Source organism: Taeniopygia guttata, chromosome 2, assembly GCF_048771995.1.
Source record: "Taeniopygia guttata chromosome 2, bTaeGut7.mat, whole genome shotgun sequence".
Classification (NCBI taxonomy): domain Eukaryota; kingdom Metazoa; phylum Chordata; class Aves; order Passeriformes; family Estrildidae; genus Taeniopygia; species Taeniopygia guttata.
In genome coordinates, this window is record NC_133026.1 from 63,577,302 (window position 1) to 63,598,551 (window position 21,250).

The 21,250-nt window shown below is 42.0% G+C and overlaps 1 protein-coding gene across 5 annotated transcripts in view; it reads right to left on the minus strand.

Annotated features, from left to right (window-relative positions):
- Positions 1-21,250, minus strand: part of F13A1 (coagulation factor XIII A chain) — a 59,872-nt gene that overhangs the window by 32,017 nt on the left and 6,605 nt on the right. For all 5 annotated transcript variants that reach the window (XM_030265455.4, XM_002199749.7, XM_030265458.4 and 2 more), the window contains 3 exons: positions 19,934-20,122; positions 8,084-8,335; positions 1,365-1,483 (listed from right to left, as the gene is read on the minus strand). In XM_030265455.4, the coding sequence (XP_030121315.4) occupies positions 1,365-1,483; positions 8,084-8,335; positions 19,934-20,122 (560 nt within the window). The remainder of the gene's footprint in view (positions 1-1,364; positions 1,484-8,083; positions 8,336-19,933; positions 20,123-21,250) is intronic.

The window sequence follows — 21,250 nt, forward strand, 5'->3', positions numbered from 1 at the left end:
GGAGAAAAAAAAAAGATGAAATTGTACCCTTAAATTAGGAAAAAAGAGAGATGTGAGTTCAAAGAGCTCTCCAGGGCAAGCACATTGGCAATCCATCCTGCCCAATCTTTGAGGTGGCATTTAGCTGAGGGAGAGAAAGCAAGATGTAAGGACCCTTCTGCAAGGCTGTGCTAGGGAAGTGCCACAAAAACTGAATGGATCCATCACCACAGTAGTAAGGTGTAGTAAGTACCTTCTTAATTGTGCTGTTGTGAAAATCCAGGAGATGAGACAAATTCACCATGTCCTGTATCTGTCCATTGGAGCCCCTTTGAGTGACAGCCAGGATTATACCTTTGCTATCATTTCAGTTCTGCCTGGAAATACCTTTTTCCCATTCTAACACAATAAATAAATTCTTCCATCCTATAGGGTTTTTTAGGCTGGGGAGTTCTTACAAGAAGGTTGAGGTAAAATAGGTAAGCAAAAAGTCTGAGACAAGGGGTAGTGGTTTTAAACTAAAACAGAGTTGGTTTAGATTACATAGAAAGGAGTAGTTTTTTACAGTGATGGTGGTAAACTGTTGGAACAAGTTGTCCAGAGAAGCTGTGGATGGTCCATCCCTGGAAGTGTTCCAGGACAGGCTGAACAAGAATCTGAGCACCTGGTCTAATGGAAGGTGTTCATGTCCATCTTGGGATGGTGGAAACAGATGATCTTTAAAAATCCCTTCCAACCCAAATTCTATGATTCTATGTTATTGAAGGTACACCAATACCCCACTCCAGTTTAGTGGAGGTTGTCTCCCCAAGACTGCAAGAGACCACTGGAGACTGATGCTATCAAGTCCAGGCAGAAAAGGGAGAGATTCTCCCAGAATTTAAAATTTTGGAATTAAATACTAGTTTTTCATAGGAAACTTGTGACTATCTGATGCCCAAGAAGAACAGAATTATTTCCACCAAGTTGCTAAAGCTAAAAAGAAAAGTCAAAAAGCAATACAACCTGTTGTCAAAAAATGAAAAAGAAAACAAACAACTCTACTTTTCATAAATTGATTTGATCCTGAAGCAGCAATAATGCAGCAGCAGAAATACCTCTGCCCTGTGGAAACCTCAGCTAATGATCATAACTTCCAACAGGCAGCCTCTTAGTATCTGAAATATGCCCCTGAAATAAGGTCTTTAAATATCAGCTATTATAGTATTGCTTTTCTGGATTAGGCATATAGCCACTTCATACAATTTTAAAATGATACCCCTTATCTTTCTGAAGGAGAAACCAATAATGCATTCCAGAGCCCACAGTCTCAACCACAGTCTGGTGTCAATTAAACTCATTTGCAGTCCTACTGGGAGCATCCAGAGAAGATCTAAACAGCTCACCTGCCCGTAACTCCAGCTTCTTGATTTTACATCTTCGACGTTTCCATGGAATACAATACCAACATCATTCAGGACATATTCTTGCCTTTCTTTCTCGTCATCAAGGTACACAGCATCCACTACATTAGTTTACCAAAAATAAATATTAGTATAAGTACTTAATTTTCACATAGGACAGATAAAACATCTTAGCATATAATACATTCATCTTTGATGAAAAGTACCCCTTTTGCATCAAACAAAGCATTACTTGCTTCAACAGAGTACAGGGATAAGGAGGTAGTCATCCTAGTTAAGATACACAATCTAAAAACATGTAAGATGGAAAAGTGCTGGCAACTCCTGCCAGTTTTCTCAGGATCTGTAAAGTAGGATTAAAATATCACATCTGCACAAGAATTTTATGATTAGTGTGTGAAACTAATTTAAAAGTTGGAGCACCATGATGCAAATCTGCATCTGTACAAAAAGATCAAAGAACAATTTAAAACCTATTAATGTTAATGGAAAACAGCTTAGGTCAAGAGATCTACAGAAAAATCTGTAGTGCATTAAAAAAAATGGAGTACAGTTTTTATAATTATTAAGAGAAAATTTTGATTGCCTTTTCTGTGCATTAATTATTGACTGGAGTATCCTTTCCCCACATAGCATGACTGACCAGGTAATATGAGGAGAAATTCAACTGTCCAAGTGAGAACAGGAAGTAATTGGACGAGGTCTTTATCAAAACATATACAAAGGGTATATTCTAGACTGGACTTATATCAAAAATCAAGAGCATATGCATGGATGCTTGACTTGCAAACATGATTTACATATGTAAATAACTCATTATTAACATTCATAAGGTACCCTGAATTACATTAAACCATTCAGATGTTCACAGGTAAGTATGAAGCAGGCTGTGATGCTAGAATAGTTGAAGATTTATTTCCTGTGCCAATGCTTGTATTTTGAGACTAAAAGATACACGTTAACAATTAAGAGCATGGAAATTAATTAATTTGAGGAAATCCATACTGTGGTTCCAGATAGCAAATTAAAGGGAATTTCAAACAATTTGATGTGAGCAAGTACAAAACTACACTCACTACTGCCATAGTAGATTTCTTCAGCACCGAACTACAAATTACTAGAGGATCATTTAACTTTTAAAAGCCTTTTGATTTGTTGTGTTTTGTTGAAATGCAAATCAGATTTGCACTATCTTGTAAACCTCATCCTCAAGAGCTTCTTCATTTCTCCATTAAACTGCAATTTGGCCAAAAATAAGCGAAAACCTGAGCTCACAAAAAAAAAAAAAAAAAACAACCCCAAAAAAACTCACATCAGCCTCAGTAGGTGAAGGGCTTTGCCAATATACACAACTGACCCTTCTGAGAGTTTTGTTTTCCCTCAAGATATTTTTCTATTGCTATGTCTATATATATACATAACTGATTATACCTAGATATGTAACATAATGATCTCCACATTGGTGTGCAAAGGATAATAGAGAGTCAGGGGTTAAATACAAGGATCCTGTATTGCATTTGAGGAGATCAGTGCTTGCTGTTGTGCTTTATGGCCATTGCTGTACAGGCCCTGATGACTAGGTACAACTTGGAGCAAGCAGAGGAACAGCAGGTTTCATAGAGTTTTACCTAAAGTAGACAGGTCTGAGACCCACTCTTGTTATTTGGCAGGGGTGGTATTCACCTTATTTCTAAAGGCTGGACCATGAAGAAGTTTGTAAGCTTTTCACTACCCATGACCTAATAAACCTCAACCTGCACCCAGATACAAAGTGGATGATCATGGACTTACTGTGTTTAGAGGCTATGAGGTGGAAGGGAGTGTTCAGACTTGACAGTGAATGAAAAGGCTGCAGCCATTTCTGCAAGCAGGGACTCTCAATCATATGAAACTGTATATTACATGACTTTTTTGTGGTCCAACAAGTTCTGTATAACAGCCCACTAAAAATATGGCAGGTGTTACAGATCTCATAGGCTCTGTTCCATTAGTCTGGATTTGCCTGATTTGCTCATTGAAATGATTATCTGCATTCTCTCACTGAGCTCTGGATTTTATTAAAGTCTGTCCATACAAATAGTACATAAAGTTCATTTAAAGAAGGAGAATTCACACCTTCTTCTATGCAGTTACACATTCAGTGAAGTGTGTGCATATGCCTTCTTGACAGCTGTTGTTTTCTTTTGGGGATTAAAAATATCAACATTGATCTTGCTGGTATCAATTGAGATGCTTATGTTATTTTGAGACTGCATGATCTTTGCTGAATCAGATGAAAATTGATTAACTTCTCTGTTGATTATTTTAAATATTTGTGGTTTTGATAAGGTAAAAAGGTCTTTTGTGTTTTATAGGGAAGTCAGCTGCTTTGATTTTTGACAGCTTTCACTTCCCTTGAGACTGTTTAGAAGAAAATATGAGGCATTTGTGTCTACTTTGATGCTAAGCATGCTCTACATAATGCAACTCCTTATTATTTTGTGCAAGTGGAGGCTCACATCTGACAAACAGAAGAATTCCACAGAACTGTGCTGGCTTTGTTTATTCTTTTTCTTTAGCAGTTCAGAGGTTTTTTTTTACTTCACTTCTTTTATCCTGGGAATTTACTAAAACACCAGCAATGCTACAAAGAAGCAAATTAGCTTCTATGCTACTCTGCTTGAAGTTGGGGCAGGTGAAAATACACTTCACGGGAAGACAGCACTGCTGGTGAGGAATCCCTTGCTAAAGACATGAGGAGTGCAGGGTAACCCTTTCTGTTTGGGAAAGTGAATGAACATAAGAGAGCTCTACCCAGCATGGAGGGACCCGAACCCCAGCACAGCAATCCTGTGGCACTGGAAAAGCCATTTTTTTTGTGCAGACAGTGACAGCTGAGCACGGCAGCACCAGCAGACAGGTGGAACCAGCAGGCTTGCCCTGAGCTCCCAGCCTCCCTTCAACATGCTCCCACAGGAACCCAGTAAGGCTGGGCTTCACTGGAACCACAAAGCCTGCAGGGCTCATGTTGGGAAGAGGACAGTGCTGTGAAAAGCCCCAAGCTGCAAGAGGTAAATGCAGTTATCTACAAAAAACACTCTACCCAGGATCAAGATCAATATGCTGCTTCGAATAGTACTAGTACTTGCCTATATTAATGTAGTATAAGGATGAAGCTGTATGTGAATTTTGCCCATGTGGAATCTATGACACAAGCAATCAAATTTAAGATTTACCTAAAAAAGTAAGAAAACATTATTGGGCCACATTTGGATCACTGGTAACATGTGAGATGAGTCCAGAGTCAACCACATGTTACTAATCCTCAAACTGTATTAGAACATTTAAGCAGAAGAAATATGCAGCTGACTCAAAAAAGTTGCAATATGTTAAATTGCTTAAGTGTAATCCACTCTGCATGAGGCTTGGGTGAGCAAAATGCACACCTCAGCCCACAAGTTACTCAGCTACACTGTGCACCTCCACCTGTGAGAGAGTCACAGAAGTCAGCACAAGGACTTTTCCTGATAATCACTTAATGTTCCTTAGCAGAAAGTTGCAGGGACTCAGCACCTGCTTGGAAAGAGCTCACAGCTCCTTGGAAAGAGCTCACAGTATCCAGATCAAAGGAGTTCTTCTCCGCTTTCATGTAGTCTGATATTGCCAAGAGTTTAGTTAAATTCCAAGAAGTTATCCTTAACAACTTGCCATTTGTATCTTCTGTTCCAGAACTGAAGAGGGCTCTGCATGCCCAAAAGCACATCTGTTTTATCCAACTATGTCATCTGTCTGTAGAAAGGATGCCGCTCCTCACAGACTTTACCTTGCTTATTAAGTAATGAAAATACACCTGAGTAACTGAAATCTCAATCCACTAGTTAAGTGAATTCCCAGATGTTTGGGGCTGGTGTATATAATTTTGGAGAATCAGGCCCTGTATCTTTAAAATGTTTTTGGTTCTCAGTCTTAACTGTAGCTAAAGGGACTAAAACGTATAGAAGCATATGATGATTCTGGAAGCAAAGTACTCTGTAGCTTGACTGGTATTCAAACTTCTTCTGAAGCAGCAGGGAAAAAAAAAAAAAATAACCCTTCCTGGGAAAATATGTCAAAACTGAACTATAGTGAGAAAAGGAGTAATAAGAAAGGGCACAAATGCCTCTGTCTTAAAGAAAAGCTCATACTGACATATTGATGCTCCTCCAAGATGATGAGTCGGAAAGCTGCACCAGGCTCTAGTGCTGATACTCTGCTCCCTCCTATAACAATCCCCATTCATTCCTGGCATCAGACTTCTCTCTTTTTAATGAGGCTTTTCACTCAGACTCTTCTGCTTAGCTATTAAACCAGCAAACAAGTGTAGAAGGTTTTCAAACTATTGTTTTCTCTGCACTTTAACTGCCTCAGTTTTTCTACCCTTTTGTCATTCCACTGAAAAATCTTTTCCAGCCAGGGGATAAAGCATGAAGAAATAGTCCTTGATTTTCTAACAAAAGAAGAGGAGGGAAAGACAGATACAGGAGCCAATTAGCCCAAACTACTTAGGAGTAAAAGAGGAACAAGAAATGAGGATATATCCAAATCCAAATGAAACAAGCAGGAAGTGAAAACTGAAGTAGTCAACAAGGGACAGGACCTGTAGCCATTGAGACACACTTGAAAATGTAAGTTGCAGAGGAAGATGTGGTCTCCAAGTTGCCTGTCCCGGATCTGGGGTCACACAACATATCTTTGTTGCCCAGAAAGTCTTTTTTGCTTTCCAAAGGCAGACTTTTTCCATCAGCCTTGCTGATGCCTGCCACTGGAGGCAACTGCTGCCTGTCTTGCACCCTGTGGGTTTACTGCCAAGTTGTGGTTTTAATCTTGCTGGCTTTTGGACTCATTCAGGTCAGATGTGAGGGAGGAGAGCAAAGTGTCCATATACCATGAATAATGGTGGATCAGTCTGCTGGTAGAGTTGCTGGGCAAGGAGGTGTGAAGTAGGTATTGATTTTCCCTTTTCCCTCTGACTAACACCTCACATCAGCCTGTGTAGTACCAATCACACCACAGTGGGGGTAGGCAACCCCCCCACATCACATCTTGTCTCCACATTAGGACTGCATGCAGCCCTGGCTGGTTGTCTGCTAATCATGAGACAAACTGAGGCAATTTAAGAAGCTTTTCCCTGGGGTTTATCCCTTCCCAAAGATGTGCTGAGCCACTGCAGGGTCACTGTGCTGGCTGTTACAACATCCAGGACAAAAACCAAGTAGTGCTTTACCTTTAGGTAGAGCTTTCTGCTTTCCCTGGCTGAAGCTGTGAGTCTAAAGATGCCAAAACAAACCTTGGGAAGTTTTGTCTGCTCACAGTGGATCATAGCTTTGGCAGTGTTTCCTCTCTTTCTGTTGCCCACCCTCCAGAGTAAGCTGTTACCACACTGCTCTAAGGTACCTTACACTGCTTTCAAAGTATCTCACTGTGGCAGGGTCTTTGGCCATGCCCTTCCCTCCTATTCCCACTTAACTAACTCCGCTTTATTCAGCATTAATCTATATCTTCCTAAATAATGCATAAGCTAATCATTGCTTATATTCTCTCAGACCAGGGGCAAGTAATGACTCCAGCACAAATCATTCCATGTACTGACAGCAGTGCAGCTGAATAATGGGCTCTACTAATAATGCTAAGCTTACTTGTCACTTGGTAGGAGGGCCCTTTAGCACAAGATTATTTGATGCAAATACCGTGGTAAAAAATGGAAGGATGAAGGAAGGGTAGCAGGAGAATATTGAAGTTAGCTGGTGACCTAAATACACGGCAATACATGTGATTTGGAACCTTGCAAGTGTTGGAAGCAGAGACAGTGCTACAGCCTGTCAGAAGGCTGAGTCAAACCTCTCTGGTCCTCCTTGCCCTCTCCTAAAAGCCACACACAGAGTTCATTGGGTAAAATACAACCCTGATAGCATAAATCCTGATTTCTTCCAAGGATCCTAGGAGATTTTAAAGGAAAAAAAAAAAAAAAAAAGAAAAATAATTATTCTTCAACTCACTGTACTATAAAAAACGGCTCATTTGCAAAATGTTTTGTTCCTCAGAGAGGGCACTGTTGCTAATTAGTCACCATTAAAGGGGAAGTTATAAGGGCAAATGTCATGTAGCAGCAGGAAGGCACCACCAGTGATGCCACAGCAAGCTGAATTCCACCCAACCTGTGCATAAACAGCAGCTCCCATAGAATTCCTGAAATATTTTGACTTCAGATGTTCAATCCCAAATGTGGCAATTAGCAATGTAAGACAACTGAGTATGTGAGGCCACCACATCCTGTCCCACACCAAATCCTGGAAAAAATATGCTCATGCTGACTTGTTTAAGGCACACACAGGAACACTGGACACTCTCAGTGCTGCCTGTTCAAGTCAGAGTAGAGCCTTGGGGTATGTTTACTATGAAAAATGGAGCCTAAACTGGAAAATACAGGCTTGGCCAAATAAAACTGCAGAATTTAGACAAATCAAAGGGATTGTTTTCCAGCATGGAACCCTGCTCACACAGGGCTATTCCCCAGCCTGAAAGACTTGACTTTTGGCAGAGTTACTGTAAATTTTCTACACCCAAACTGGTCTGGAAAACATGTCTACAACCTCCTTGGCACCATGCTCCCATTCCTGGACCAACCCACCTAAAACCTGATGAGCCCAGCAGCACAAAGTGTAAGCCTTTGACCAGGTACTTACGCTGGCACCAGGGATTGAACAAGATGTAAGTGTCAGTCGCTGAATTCCTGCGTGTCCGAAGGATGCCGAAGGGAGTCATGACAGCAACATAGAAGCGAAACTTCCCAATGATGCAGGTGGTAGAGGACATGATGGACAGCCGAATGGAGTTGTTTTCCCTGTGGATAATCTTGGCTCCCCACTGGCCAGGTTTTAGCACATTGCCTACTAGGATTGGGATGTAGGTGCCTTTGTTTTGCTGTGGGTAGCGACCTGGAGAGAGAAGTGAAGAGGTTCACCTTGTTTTGACAGTTTTTAAATTTTCTATCAGTCCTCTGTCCTTTTCTTTTATTTTCAATGGAGGTGGCAGGTTTTAGTGGGCAAAAATAACATACTCTCTCATTGCCCCTCACAGGGCCTGGTAACTTGACATCACAGCCACACAAATACCTGCAACAGCTCCCCACAGGCAGCCTGTCCCCATACCCCCACCCACCTCACTCCAGCAGGCTCCAGTCTCACTGGCTTGAGCACTGCCAGGAGCATAGATAGCCTTGCCAGCATGAGAAGGGGCTGTCCAGTCTTTTCTTATTCACCATTGTTTATCCTAGTGCAATGAGCTGCACTCCAGCTTGCTCCTTGCCTTGGTGTCAACAACACCAGCTAGACTGTTGGTAAGTTTAGGAGTTCAGGTAAGAGCCGCTCCCCTAGTTCAGATGCACCCACCACCCTTGTTGCTAGCACACAAGTGCTCTCTGGGGCCCAGGCATTAATTTTGGGGCTCGTTAGCGCAGCAGAACCCTGTTCTTCACTACTGCACTGCCAAGCAGAGGCCAAACAGTCTTTCATGAAGTCCACACAGATGGAAGAAACACAAAAGGGTCCACATGCAGATACCCAGTGCTTGGTTCCCCCTGAGCATCCACTCCTCAGGGATGTGATGGGAACCAATTCTGGATGCCCAGAATATAAACCACCACACTGGGGCTGAATCACCAAACTCTCTCTGCCAGAAATGGGTCCCAAAGTATGACACGCCTTCAAAGTACCTCACGTGAGAGTCTGCCTCACAGTAAGACAAATCACACCCCAGAGGAGCTTATTTTACTTTGCCAACTCTAAAAGCAGCTAGACAGATAGGCTACATGTAAACATGTACAGTGACAGCATTCAAAGTTGGGTGAGGCTCCACCCCTTGGGACTGAGGTAGAGCCAAACTAAATCTGTAAGCCAACCAGAAGCATAGACAGAAGAGATGCTTGTGAGAATGATAAGTTCCTTATCTCATTCTCAAATCTGCACTTCATTTCATATTTTAGGCTGCAAGTCAGTCTCTCTCATTCAAAAATAGGGTAATGAAAAGCAATGATGGCAGACGGAGGGACAGACTTCTATATTTTTCATTCCTACTATTTAAGAACTCCAAAATCAATCTAATTTTCTTGCTTGCTTTTTATACTGCCAATATAGAGATATCACAGATCTGAACATTGCTACATTTTGGGAAAGGACAAATCCAGCTTTAAATCTGAAACTTGCAAGCTGCCATGACATTTGTGTTTCTGAGAAATCTGGGGCTACTGTGCTTCATCCAAGAGATTATTCTGAGCACATGAATTTTCATTTTGCAGATATTCAATGCACATAAATAACCCACTTTGCCCTGCAGGCCAGGGATGCCTTAACCCATGGAACTCATGCAGATCAGTGAGGAACGCAACAGAAGGAAAAGACCTACAGAAGAATAAAGGACTAGAATAATAGAGCAAAATCAATAGAAAACACTAGAAGATATAGCACTGGACACTTCAAATATAAACCATCAAAAGAAAGCCAGTGTAGAGAGAAGAACCTCTAGAGGTAACAGATGTAGGAGCTGAACGCATTCCTGTTCTTTGTAGTGCAACTGTGTATGACCCAGCTTGCCTCTACAGTTGATATTTTGCTTCTAGTTTTGACATAATCTTGTTCTAAAAAAAGCAGTCCACGCAAACAAAGCAGCAGAGCAAACCAAGCAGTTGAACTGATATCCTTGAAAACCGCTAACAAGTGCTACTTTTAAAAATACCTCCTGTACCTCCTTCAGAAAGGTGGGAGGGGGAAGAGATTACTATTTTAACATGGTTAGGAACTGACATCCTTGTCCTTGCTGGAAGCTGCATGTCGGTATAGGAGCCTGTTGGGGACAGGAGAAGCTGTGCTCTGGCAGCAAGTTTGCACCACCATGTCTGTGTATGCCACGTGTACGTACATGGGATACTGCAGAATCACTTCCCAGAAAATCTGCCTACAGGAACAAGATAGGATCTCAAAGAGGCCACAAAAACTTTTCAAGATATCCTTATGGGACCACTGCCACTGGCACTTCATAAGCAGGTTTGGCAAAGAACCAAGCCTATGGTATTCTCACTTTTTCTGAAAACTCAAAACCCCATTTTCCCTTCCAAGCAAGGAAAGCCACAAGACACCCTAATACACCTTTTGTTCGACAGGGCAGCAGATGTAGTTGGTGTTGAAGGAGTATGAAAGGTTCTTTCAGTCCAGAGCCCCACACAGCCAGTCCCACAAAGTAAGAGGTCACTGCATTATCTTGCTCACTCATGAGAAGGTGCTCTGGGGCACAGAGGATGATTTACAGCAGATTTGCCAAGGGCACATATCCTAGAAGTCAGGATACTTTGCAGGTGTTATAAATAGTAAATACAAGAGAACACTGTTTGCTCCTGGCAGACTATCATGATTTGGTGCTTCCTAATGGTTACATAAATCCTGAACCCACAAGGAAGTTTGGGAAGATGGGCAGAGCCTTCAAGAGCACAGTGAGCAATTTCCAATGTTTTCTTTGAAGAGGGGACAGGTTCTCTAATCTTCTGAAACAGAATAAAACCAAACTAAACCAAAAACCAAACCAAACAAAATGCAAATGGAAAAATAGGGGGTGTAAATGAAAGAGTAAGGGAATTGTTACTTTTGTCAGGAGCTTGTGGAGCTGAATTGTAAACACACATCTGGACACCTGTCAGCATTAGTCACACTACTCTCATATGCACACATCTGTTGTCTTGATACTAGAGTGCTATAAAGCTGAGTAACTTTGGCATTGCATGCTAAGGTTCCTGGCCAAATAATTCTTTCATAGGCTCAGTACTATGTTTATCAACTCTCTAGGGAAGTTCTATCAGGATGGCTTGGCATCTTGACCTTTATCTACATCTTGAGCACACATTTCTGGCTGCAGTGGAAAGGTAGAGCCAGCTTTGGCTCATAGTTGAGATATCTGCAATGTTGGCCCTTTCTCAGAAGGACTAACATGCAGTGGTGATTTCATTCTCTGGCTGAGTCTCTAAGGAAGAAGATTCAATACTATCCAAAGAATCATTACCAAAAGGCTGTGAATGTCTGGCAGTGCACTCTCTGAAGGGTCTCTGATGCTAACCCTACCCAGAGAGAGGCAGGAGGCAGTTTGAGTGCATGTCAGGACTGGGACATGTAGACAAGATAAACTCTTTTTATGCTGACAGGAGGGTGCTGACATTATGCCAGCAGCATTAGCTGGCTGAGGATCTCTCTAGCTCTGATTTGCACCACGAGTTGGCAGCCTGAACCATGCTCCACAGCCAGTTCTTTGTGGTTGCCTCACTCCGCAGTGTTCATGTATGCTTTGGGTGTAGGAGGCTCTGGCCCTCACACGAGGACATTTCACAGCCAATTGCTCCGTGGCAGACAAAGTAGTTTCATGACATCACACTGTTGGGATGTCCCTGTCTGCTCACTCTAACAGTACATGGAAATGAGAAAATCCAACCTGTGAACTCAGAAAGTCTGGAGAGTCCTGCACTGGGTGATTCTTTTTTTATAGGCACCTTCAAAGATATCCTGTACTGAATAGAAGCGATTGACTGTCCTGCCTTTGAAGCAGGAGAGGACAGGAGGGAACTCTCAGTGACCCCCTTTCTCAGGCCTCCAACTCTCTGCATTTCAGTGCTAGGTCCTGAACCACAATGCTGCCAGAAGACATTAATTTTTACAGAAACCTCCCTTGTACAGAACGTTTAATGGCACAAACAAATCTATTTCCCCTGATGCACAGTGCACAGGTCTGCAATCCTTTGATACTTCTTTCTTATCCTTTCTTATTCCACCCTGGTTTCTGTAGCTACCCAAGCTGGGGTCCTAAAGCTCCTTCTCACTTCAGTTGCAGCTCAGCTCAACTCTACATTTCTTGGGGTTTCCAGGCACCCAGGAAAAGAGGAGGAAAGTAGCTGCTGTCGCTATTAAAGGAGTTCATAAGAGAAATTAAAAAAAAACATCTAGAGTAAAGATCTACATGGCAAAAGGCACCATGACTGCAGTGTGTGTGGATGTGGGCATGCATGGTATGTCCCCTGACACACATAGGCACTTTACAGGGGCAAAGAGCAAAGTGCAGCATTTGTTACAGCTTGCCAAAATCTATTTATGTAGCAGCAAAATAATGAGCCATCAAACCAGAGAACTGTGGCCACACACATGCGTTCAAAGTCAGTTATTTTCAACATATGCCTTTCCTCCCTAGAATGTCAGCTCTGGGCCCATCAGGCACAGAGGCAAGCTGTGTTAAATTCTGGGTAAAGCTGCCACACCAGAGAAGGATTTACAGCAACAGAGAGAGGGTGAGAGATAGGTACAGTGAGTTCAGCTGTCAAAACATGAGCGGTCCTCCTCCAGTTATCCAATTCTGCCGCTGTTCTTTACAAGTGACTAACAGGAACCAGAGCTTGCTTGGTTCAATTCTCCTCCTTCTCCTTCTCTATCCTGTCCTTGGAAGCTCCTGACTACGTATAGTTTTGTTTTCCCTTTGATCCCCAGTGGACATACACACTGCTCTGTGTGTGTCTGTGTGTGTGTGTGCATTAAACAGCTCATAAATGCCAGGGCTGAATTAGTGCTGTGCTGTTGGCACAGACACTGGAGGGACCAGCAGGTGCTCTTGGATAGGTCCCACACAACTAAGCTTTACTTCCAGCAGTGAGGAGGGAAAGTTTGGTAGCACAGAGATTAGAGATCTAGTGAGCTTCACAGGACATTTCCTTCCTGATGGAAGTGGGATACCTCAGAAGAGAAGGAGGTGAACAAAGCTGTATCTCAGTAATCTTTGTATTTTTAGGAACCGTCTTTGGAAGATTGGCTTTTCAAGGAGTCAAATTATCTGTCTCCCTTTGGAATATATATTACACACAGTAATTAACAATTTTCCTATAAGTTCATGTGTTTTTTCTAGATACAGTCTTTCATATAAAGGGTAAAAAAATCTATTTCAACACCATCTGTGGAAGTATAATAACTGTGATATATTGATAAATAAGTTTGAGATGGAAGTCACCAGTACAGCAGAGGTAAGCCTTTTGATAGCAAGCAGACTTGGAGACAGGTGTTAGCATATGAGATTTATGACACAAAACACAGAGTAAAGCAAATAAGAAAGAAACAGAAGAGGTGCTACAATAAAATTCCAAACAATCAAAAGAAGCAAGAAGAAACAATTTTTTATTAAAAGCAGTAGTCTCTAAATCTCTAACATCTCATCTAGGTTCCTAGCACCCTCAAATTCCATTGCCTTCAGAAGTGCTATATACAAACTTGAAAATGTAGTAAAACGCAAATATCTTGAAATAAGTTTTGCTCATGGCTCCAGTTATGAATCATTAACATCTGGCCACTCTGTCCCAGCAGTGAATGTTTCTAGAACTTTACAATTGTAAAACACACACCAGAGCCACGCACCTTAGCTAGTAAAACAACTAAAAAATACAGCCAGATTTTATGTGCCACTTGATGCTGCTGAAGCAGTGCAAAAGTCAGGCTAATAAAGATTGCTTTGCATGAAATACTGCATTCACAGACCACCTCAAGGGACTCCCTCTTCTCTACTCCTCTGGGGCCCAGCTGGGAATTCCGGGGGGGAGGAAAAGAATACCCCAATGCCTTTGTTCAGAAATTGGAGAGGTTTGATTTTTGCTAAGAGCTGGCAAACAGGTCTGTCTGCTGGGAGGCAATCTCTAGGAAATATGTTCTGCTGCTAACAAATTATTTTTTCTGTCACAAAATGGGACTCCAAGTTTAGACCATCAGGTGTTTTTGTATCTCTGCTCGATTTTTTGTACTTCTTTGTGAAACAAGGATCTAATAAACTCGCAGTGCTGAGTTACCTACCAACACAGTGTGTACTCTAGACCAATAAGTTCTCTTGAAAGTGCAAAGGAATCTCCTAAAACATGAAGATCCAAAGTTTCCCAAAAAGCAACTTTTTATCCAGAGTAAGAATTCAGCTTGACATCCCATCCGTAGGCTGGGGATAGGATCTCATATTCCAGCACCTCTGGAACAGAGGGGCTGGGGATGGGATCTACTGTTCCAACACCTCTGTTTGGTACAACCTGTCCTGCCTCAGAGCTGCTGAGGAGGACAGGTGACAGCTGAGGTAGCGATACTTCCCACTAAGGCAGAATTATTGCCTGACAAAATCATCAAAACCTCAATAATCCTGTAATCTTTCCTGGCCCAACTCTGCTGTGAAAACAGGGAAAGGTAGTGGACATTGTAGGACATAATGAAGAGCTCCATTGACACTGGTGTGCATATCCCGAACTGGACCTCTGGTTATTTAGTTAAACTCATATATCCCTCTGACTATAAGTGGGAATTTGGTATCACCTAAATAAGCCATATGGGATCAGCTCTAACATCGTTATGTTCTTAGTTTCTTTGATGTGTTTATAACTATCCCTCTGGAACTGGCTTGGGAAGGCTGTGGGAAAAGGAGCAGTAAGTCTCCCCTCTGATCTCAGGCCAGAAGCCAATGATTTATAGAAGCCTGAGGAGAACATATGGACGGGTGCGTGGGTATCCACACATGCACACGTGTGGAAAGGTGATAGTAGCCTGGGGGACTGGAATTTACAGTCGTTCCAGAAGTGCATCAATGAATAAAACGTTCATAATAACATTTAGGGCTAGACCAATATATATGGATTTATGAAGCCATTTAAGGAAAACACAACTAGACAGCAATTTATGAGGATGTGGGGAAATACATCATTAGAGTCAGGATGCACCATATAAACTCATCAACCCCTCAAGGATTTACAGCCACGTAGTGGAAACTACTACTAAAAACAAGATTGAAGGCTCTATGAGCCCATCTCATAATTCATCTGCTTTTCAGAGAAATCCCTGCCAGTGCAGCAGTGGAAACTTGGAAACTTTGCAGCATCCACTCCAAATTGGCTGTCCCAGGTGTGGGAGCTATGTTCAGCCAGGCTAAGCTTTGCACTGTGGAAAATAAAGAGACACACAAAATATCCCTATCACCACAAAGGCAGGAGTCAGGACAGATCAAGATGGGTGAGGGAGTCCATTGGCTCCTCTGGGTTCACTGAGGCTCCAAACAAACTGGAATTAATCCCACTGTGGGGAATTAGATGTAAGCACAGCATCTGCACTTCTCTTGTGGCTTTTTCAGCTCAACCCCAGACCAATAAAACAAGTATCACCCAAGGGGTGATGTTCACCTTTCCTCTTGTAAAAGCCAGGAAGTAGGCAGAAATGAAGGAAATATGTGGTGACAGAGCAGCTCTCAAACCATAGGTACTGTGGCAGGGCTGAGGTCCAGCACAAGAACTGGAATTACACCTAATTACTCTTTATAAGTGGATATTTTTCCATGTGAATTTTTTGGCACATTCATTGTGTTCCATGCTTTGGCAGGCAACCATGGTCCTAATTTAATAAAGGATTATGTGCAAAACTGAATTATAATAATTTACATATTAGCATTTCAGTCAATTTCACCAGGGATGACTCTACAGAAAACAGTCTGTTAAAGCATGAACGACTTTAGTCATAAGGAACTATCATAGAAGAATGTCTGTAAAAGTGACTTTCAAGAGATTGGGGTGAACTATTTATATATTCCCATACATATATATATATATATACACAAATATATATACATATTTACACACACACACACACATATATTTGTTTATACAATTTAACCCATTAATTCTGTGAAAATGGCATTTAAACGGACTGTGGATTAAAAAGGATTGTAATTAAAGATTGTTCTCTGAGTGTTTCAGATCTTGTTTCATATGACAGAAGAAGTATTTGTCCCAGGTACCCTTGATTCATTATCAATTAGAAGGATTAAGCAGTCTCTACTTGCTTTACTTGCTTCATTAATCATCTTTTTAATGATGCAAAAGAAGAAAAAATAGGACTGAAAAAAAAAAAGCAAAAGGAAAGTAAATTTTAGGGAATAACGGAAATAGAATAGTTCTGTGCACACCCACAGGACCAATCCATTACAATTGTCACATTTTTCAGGATCAAAATTAGTCTTTAATGGATAAAAATTCTGTGATGGATTAATGTCAACTTGGGGAACTTTCTCAGAGCTGGGAACTAATAACTTCTGAATAGCTTTGTAGACACTGTTGTACAAACAGCCTCCACTGCAGGCACAGCCCTGCAAAAGGAGAATTCAAGTTTTCCCAGCTCCAACTGAATTCCCTGGGAGTCAAGGCCAGCAATCCCTAACTTTGTACCTTTCGAGAATAGAACCTTGAACCACTCAAAATATTCTGCAGTTCAGGACATCCTGGTCCATATAGTATGCGGAAACATCCACACTGTTGGAGATACTCAAAACCTGCTGATGGGGAAAGACCCAGAGATGCTGGAGAAGCTGGACCTGCTTTGACCAAGGGCTAGAGATGAGACCTCCAGAGGCCCATCCAATCGAGGTTATTCTATTTAATAGTTCTGCTGCACCATTTGAAATCTACTGCTCAGGAACACAGAGTGCCCCTTGGAAAGGTCATCTTACAGCAGCCTGCCAATATTTCTGTATGTCCATCACTTTAATCTCCCAGACTTAGCACATTCCTAGGAGGTATACTCCTTTCAGAACAAAGTTTCTCTGAGCTCAAGCTACCTCTGCTGCAGGGCTGTTGTCTGAGCCACTCCCTAGGGATAGCTTCTGCCTGACAGTACCAAAGGGCAGGATTCACCTTCCCTGCCTTCGGTGTTCTTAAAGCCAGAGTCTGGTCTATGACAGAGTCAAGAGAGGAAGGAAAAAAAACAGAAGAGAGTTTATCCCACTTTCAGACAGCAGGGTTAAACTCTGCTTGGAGGTGCTTGCCTCACTACCTTGCTCACAGGCAGCCTGGGCAAGAGCTTTTTGTCCGGGTCCTGCTATTCAGGCAGCACAAGAGGTGAGAGCCAGCTCTTCAGGAAGATAAACTGAAAAAAAAATGGATGAAAATGGCCACAGCTCCTTCTAACAAAAGGTTTGAGAGCATAGCACTGAGACATTCAGCAGCCAGTTCTCTTTCCTAAGTAAGAGAAATTTCCTTTCGCTTCTCAGCATTAAACATTGGAATCGATTCTAAAAGAAGAAGTGGCAAGAGTCAAGCATATAATTTCTGAATTTTCCTTCTCTGATGTGGACTGTTTTTGTTTTGCTTCCTGTTGCTAGCCTCTGAGAACAAATATACTGCATTTTCACCACATGTTCACAAAGAGAAACATTTGCAGAGTGCTGAGTGTTGACTAGTTCTCAGAAGAGGAGCTTGAACACCTCCCAGTTGAATCTCTGTGAGCTAAAGTCCTTGCAACATGAGGGCAGTGGTGCTCACAGAAGCAAAGGAAAAACAGGGGAGGGCAATAGCATTGAATACTATCTGGAATCTGCAGCCAGTTGTCAGCCCCATGTATGGACACCCATCCCATGTCACCGGAAGGACAGCAATAGTGAAGAAGAGGGAGGGGAATTCCACCACACACTCGGGGCTAACTCCAAAGGAATAATTCAGAGCTGTGTTTATTGCAGAGACTCCCCTGGCTCAGGCTGTATTAACCCCCATTCCTACCATGGCTGAAGATGAGAGTATTTTTGTCCATACTTAGAGATTCAAGGTACAAACCATGGATGGATGTGTTAGGAAAGAGCAACAGAAAAATAAGTGAATGTGTTCTTTTAAGCGGATTGTGCAATGTCAAAAGAAGTGTTAATTTTCTTCTTCCAATATAGGATATCTGATTAAAACAAATGCAAACTGCACAGAGTGCAATAAAAAACAAATGTTCCATTTTCCATGTCTTCTTGATACAGCTGTTTGTTTTAAACATATAAAGATTAAGAGAACAATCTTGAATTTAATTAAATCCCAAAAGAACTAATGATATTTATGCATATTAAATTTTTAAAGGCACTTGTGGCTGTTCAGCCAATCATTCACTGGACTGTCATAATATGCCTCCCAACCCTAATTTAAATTAGAAAGAAGAGAACCATGGAAAAAAAATGTACAGACAGTAACATTTTCACTGCACATATGTTTAAGAGATAAACACCCATCTAGCTTTAGAAGGCAACAAATCTAATAAATGGCCACATCATCATAATTCAATAATGGAAAAGACTCAGTGTCACAAATTTCAGATCTGCATCTCACAGGAAAGTAAATTAAAACATCAGTTATAACCTAGTTTAAAGATTTTATAAGGGGAACATTGATGTCTTAACATAGAAACTCCCAGATCAATCTAGATGAAGCTGGGTGTTTCCCAGAGCTGTGCTGTAGGGACCAGAATTTGTGGGGGCCATCTTTGGAACACAGCAGGAAACCCTTTAGCTTCTCTCCTTTTCTAGTGGGGTTATGCCTTTCTCTAGTCTCGTGCATTCAGTGAGTCAATAGGTATCTTAGGACCTGGGTCTCTGAAGAAGACTTTTCAGTGAGAGGAAAAAAGCTCTCTTTCTCTTTTGGCAATAAATTAAGAAAGTCTCTGATATAGTCCTGAGTAAGTCTCTCAGCACTGGTGAAGCCACACCTCAAATCCTGTGTTCAGTTCTGGACCACTCACTACAATAAAAACATTGAGGTGCTGGAGCGTGTCCAGAGAAGAGCAACAGAGCTGGGGAAGAGTCTGGAACATAAGTCCAGTGAGGAGTGGCTGAGGGAGCTGGGATGTTTAACCTGAAGAAAAGGAGGCTCAGAGGAGCCATTATCACTCGCTGCAGCTGCCTGAAAGGAGGCTGTAGCAAGGAGGGGACTGGTCCCTTCTCACAGGTGACAAGCAATAGAACAAGAGAAAATAGTCCCAAGTTGTACCAGGGGAGGTTTAGATTGGATATTGGGAAAAATCTCTTCACTGAAGGGGTAGGCATGCACTGGAACAGGCTGCCCAGGGAAGTGTTCCAGCCACCACCGCTGCTTGGGTACATAGTTTGGTGGTAAACATGGCAGTGCTAGGCTAACATGTAGACCCAATGGTCTTAGAGGTCTTTTATAACCTTAGTGATTCTATGATTCTGTTTCTGATCCAAAATTACAGTTGCTGAACTTTACCTCTTGTTACTAAGTCGTTTGTAAATGCAGGCTGAAAAGATTCTTCCACACAGTGTAACTTCCCCTCTTTATGCAATCAATATTTTGCTATCGCAGTTCAGTCACCTGTCCTACCTCAAACAACAGACTCCTCCTCCCCACATCTCCTAAACACTAACAAAAGAGGTTTCCTGTTCCACCTTCAGCATTGCCATACAGCGTTAACCAGATGTAACTTTGAAAGCTTAAAAAAGTACAGCCTCTTACGAAACAAAAATCCCCAGATTTTGCTCCTTTTTCTCTCACATGAAGGTCTGGTGATTTTCCAAGAAAGGATTCAAACCCTGTTTAGAAAAACACTTCCTTGCCTATGGCTAAGCCTGTTTTTATGGTTTATCAATCATAACAGGAAAAGACCCAGCCATTAAATTCTGCTGTTTTCCTGTTTATGAGAGACTATTGCTTTGCTGATAAGACACAGCCTTTGTCAGGCACTTACCCATCAAAAACTCCAGCCAGAATTGGTCTGACTCTGGCTTGTAGGGTCGGTTGAAGTCAATCTGGATCTGGAAAGCCTGTCCCCGACGCACTATCAGCTTGGGGTTGTAGTACTTATCAGTGTGGTGCTCCTGCTTGTTGATCTCGTGAGGCTCCTTGAACATATAAATATCCACAACACTCAGGTAATCTGCAGAGACACATAAATGAGAAGAGGGGGAAGGAGTCAGTGTGCTGAAATGTCAATATTGGTATCAACATAATTAGAGGGCCTGCCCTCCCCTTCTCCAGGGAAGGAGCACCATGCAACAGGAACATGCTGGATCTGTCTGAGGCTTAAATGTTCCTGGCTGAGAAGAGATATATGGGCAAACACTTCTCTGTCTACCTGCCATTTTCACAGAGGCCAAAAGGCTTCTTGTGCATGGTGAGAGCAACCACAGAAAGAGCATGTTGCTTATTGAAAGCTGAATGACCTCAAGGAGAGTCTGGACTCATCTTTCAATTGGCATTGGTTTTCTGCAAGTCAGGGCCTTGCTGTCACAAGTTTACCAGAGCAATCAGCGGGACTTTGATGGCTGAGGCTTCGTGTCTCCCTTCTTGCAGACCCCCATTTGTAAAATGCAAATTCACAGGGGCTTTGTTATGCTTAAATCCGTTGTATGCAAAATGCTACCAGTACTGAGAGTGAAGAGCCTGAGAGGCAGTTAATGATCCTGCATTCAGCTGAGAGCTTGAATTGTCTGTATTAGATAAGGTTTGGGTGTACTGCATGTGTCTTGTCTCAGCTTCTCAGTACACCTCCACTGCTATTAGTGTCTCCTTATGAAAACTAAATATAACATTACAGCATATAATTACAGCATAGAGTTACAGGCAAGCAGCAGTAGGTATCTATAACATGCACAGACAAAGCTCTGCTCCCTTCAAATTCAGGCTGTCTAAAGATTTTTAGCAAACTATAAGTAGTTGGTTCAGTAAATGACCAGTGTGGGGTGACACTGGGCTAGCCACAGGCATTTGCAGTCATCATAAGCTACATGACTGTACCAAACCATGAATCTGCACAATGGGAGTCTTCTCACACTATGAGAAACCACATGAAAATGAACTGGACATTGTTCTTTAGCCTGCATGCTTAGGCACATAATCGTGAAACCTCTGCCGGGAGGAGTGGGACCATTACTACTCACCACCAGGAGAGAGACAGCAGAGTAAAGCTAGATTTGCAGCTCTCAGCTTGTCTTTCCAGGTGCTGACAGTTCAAAACAAGCTAATTCCTGCATTTTATGCTTAGAGTGACAGAGCCAAACTCATG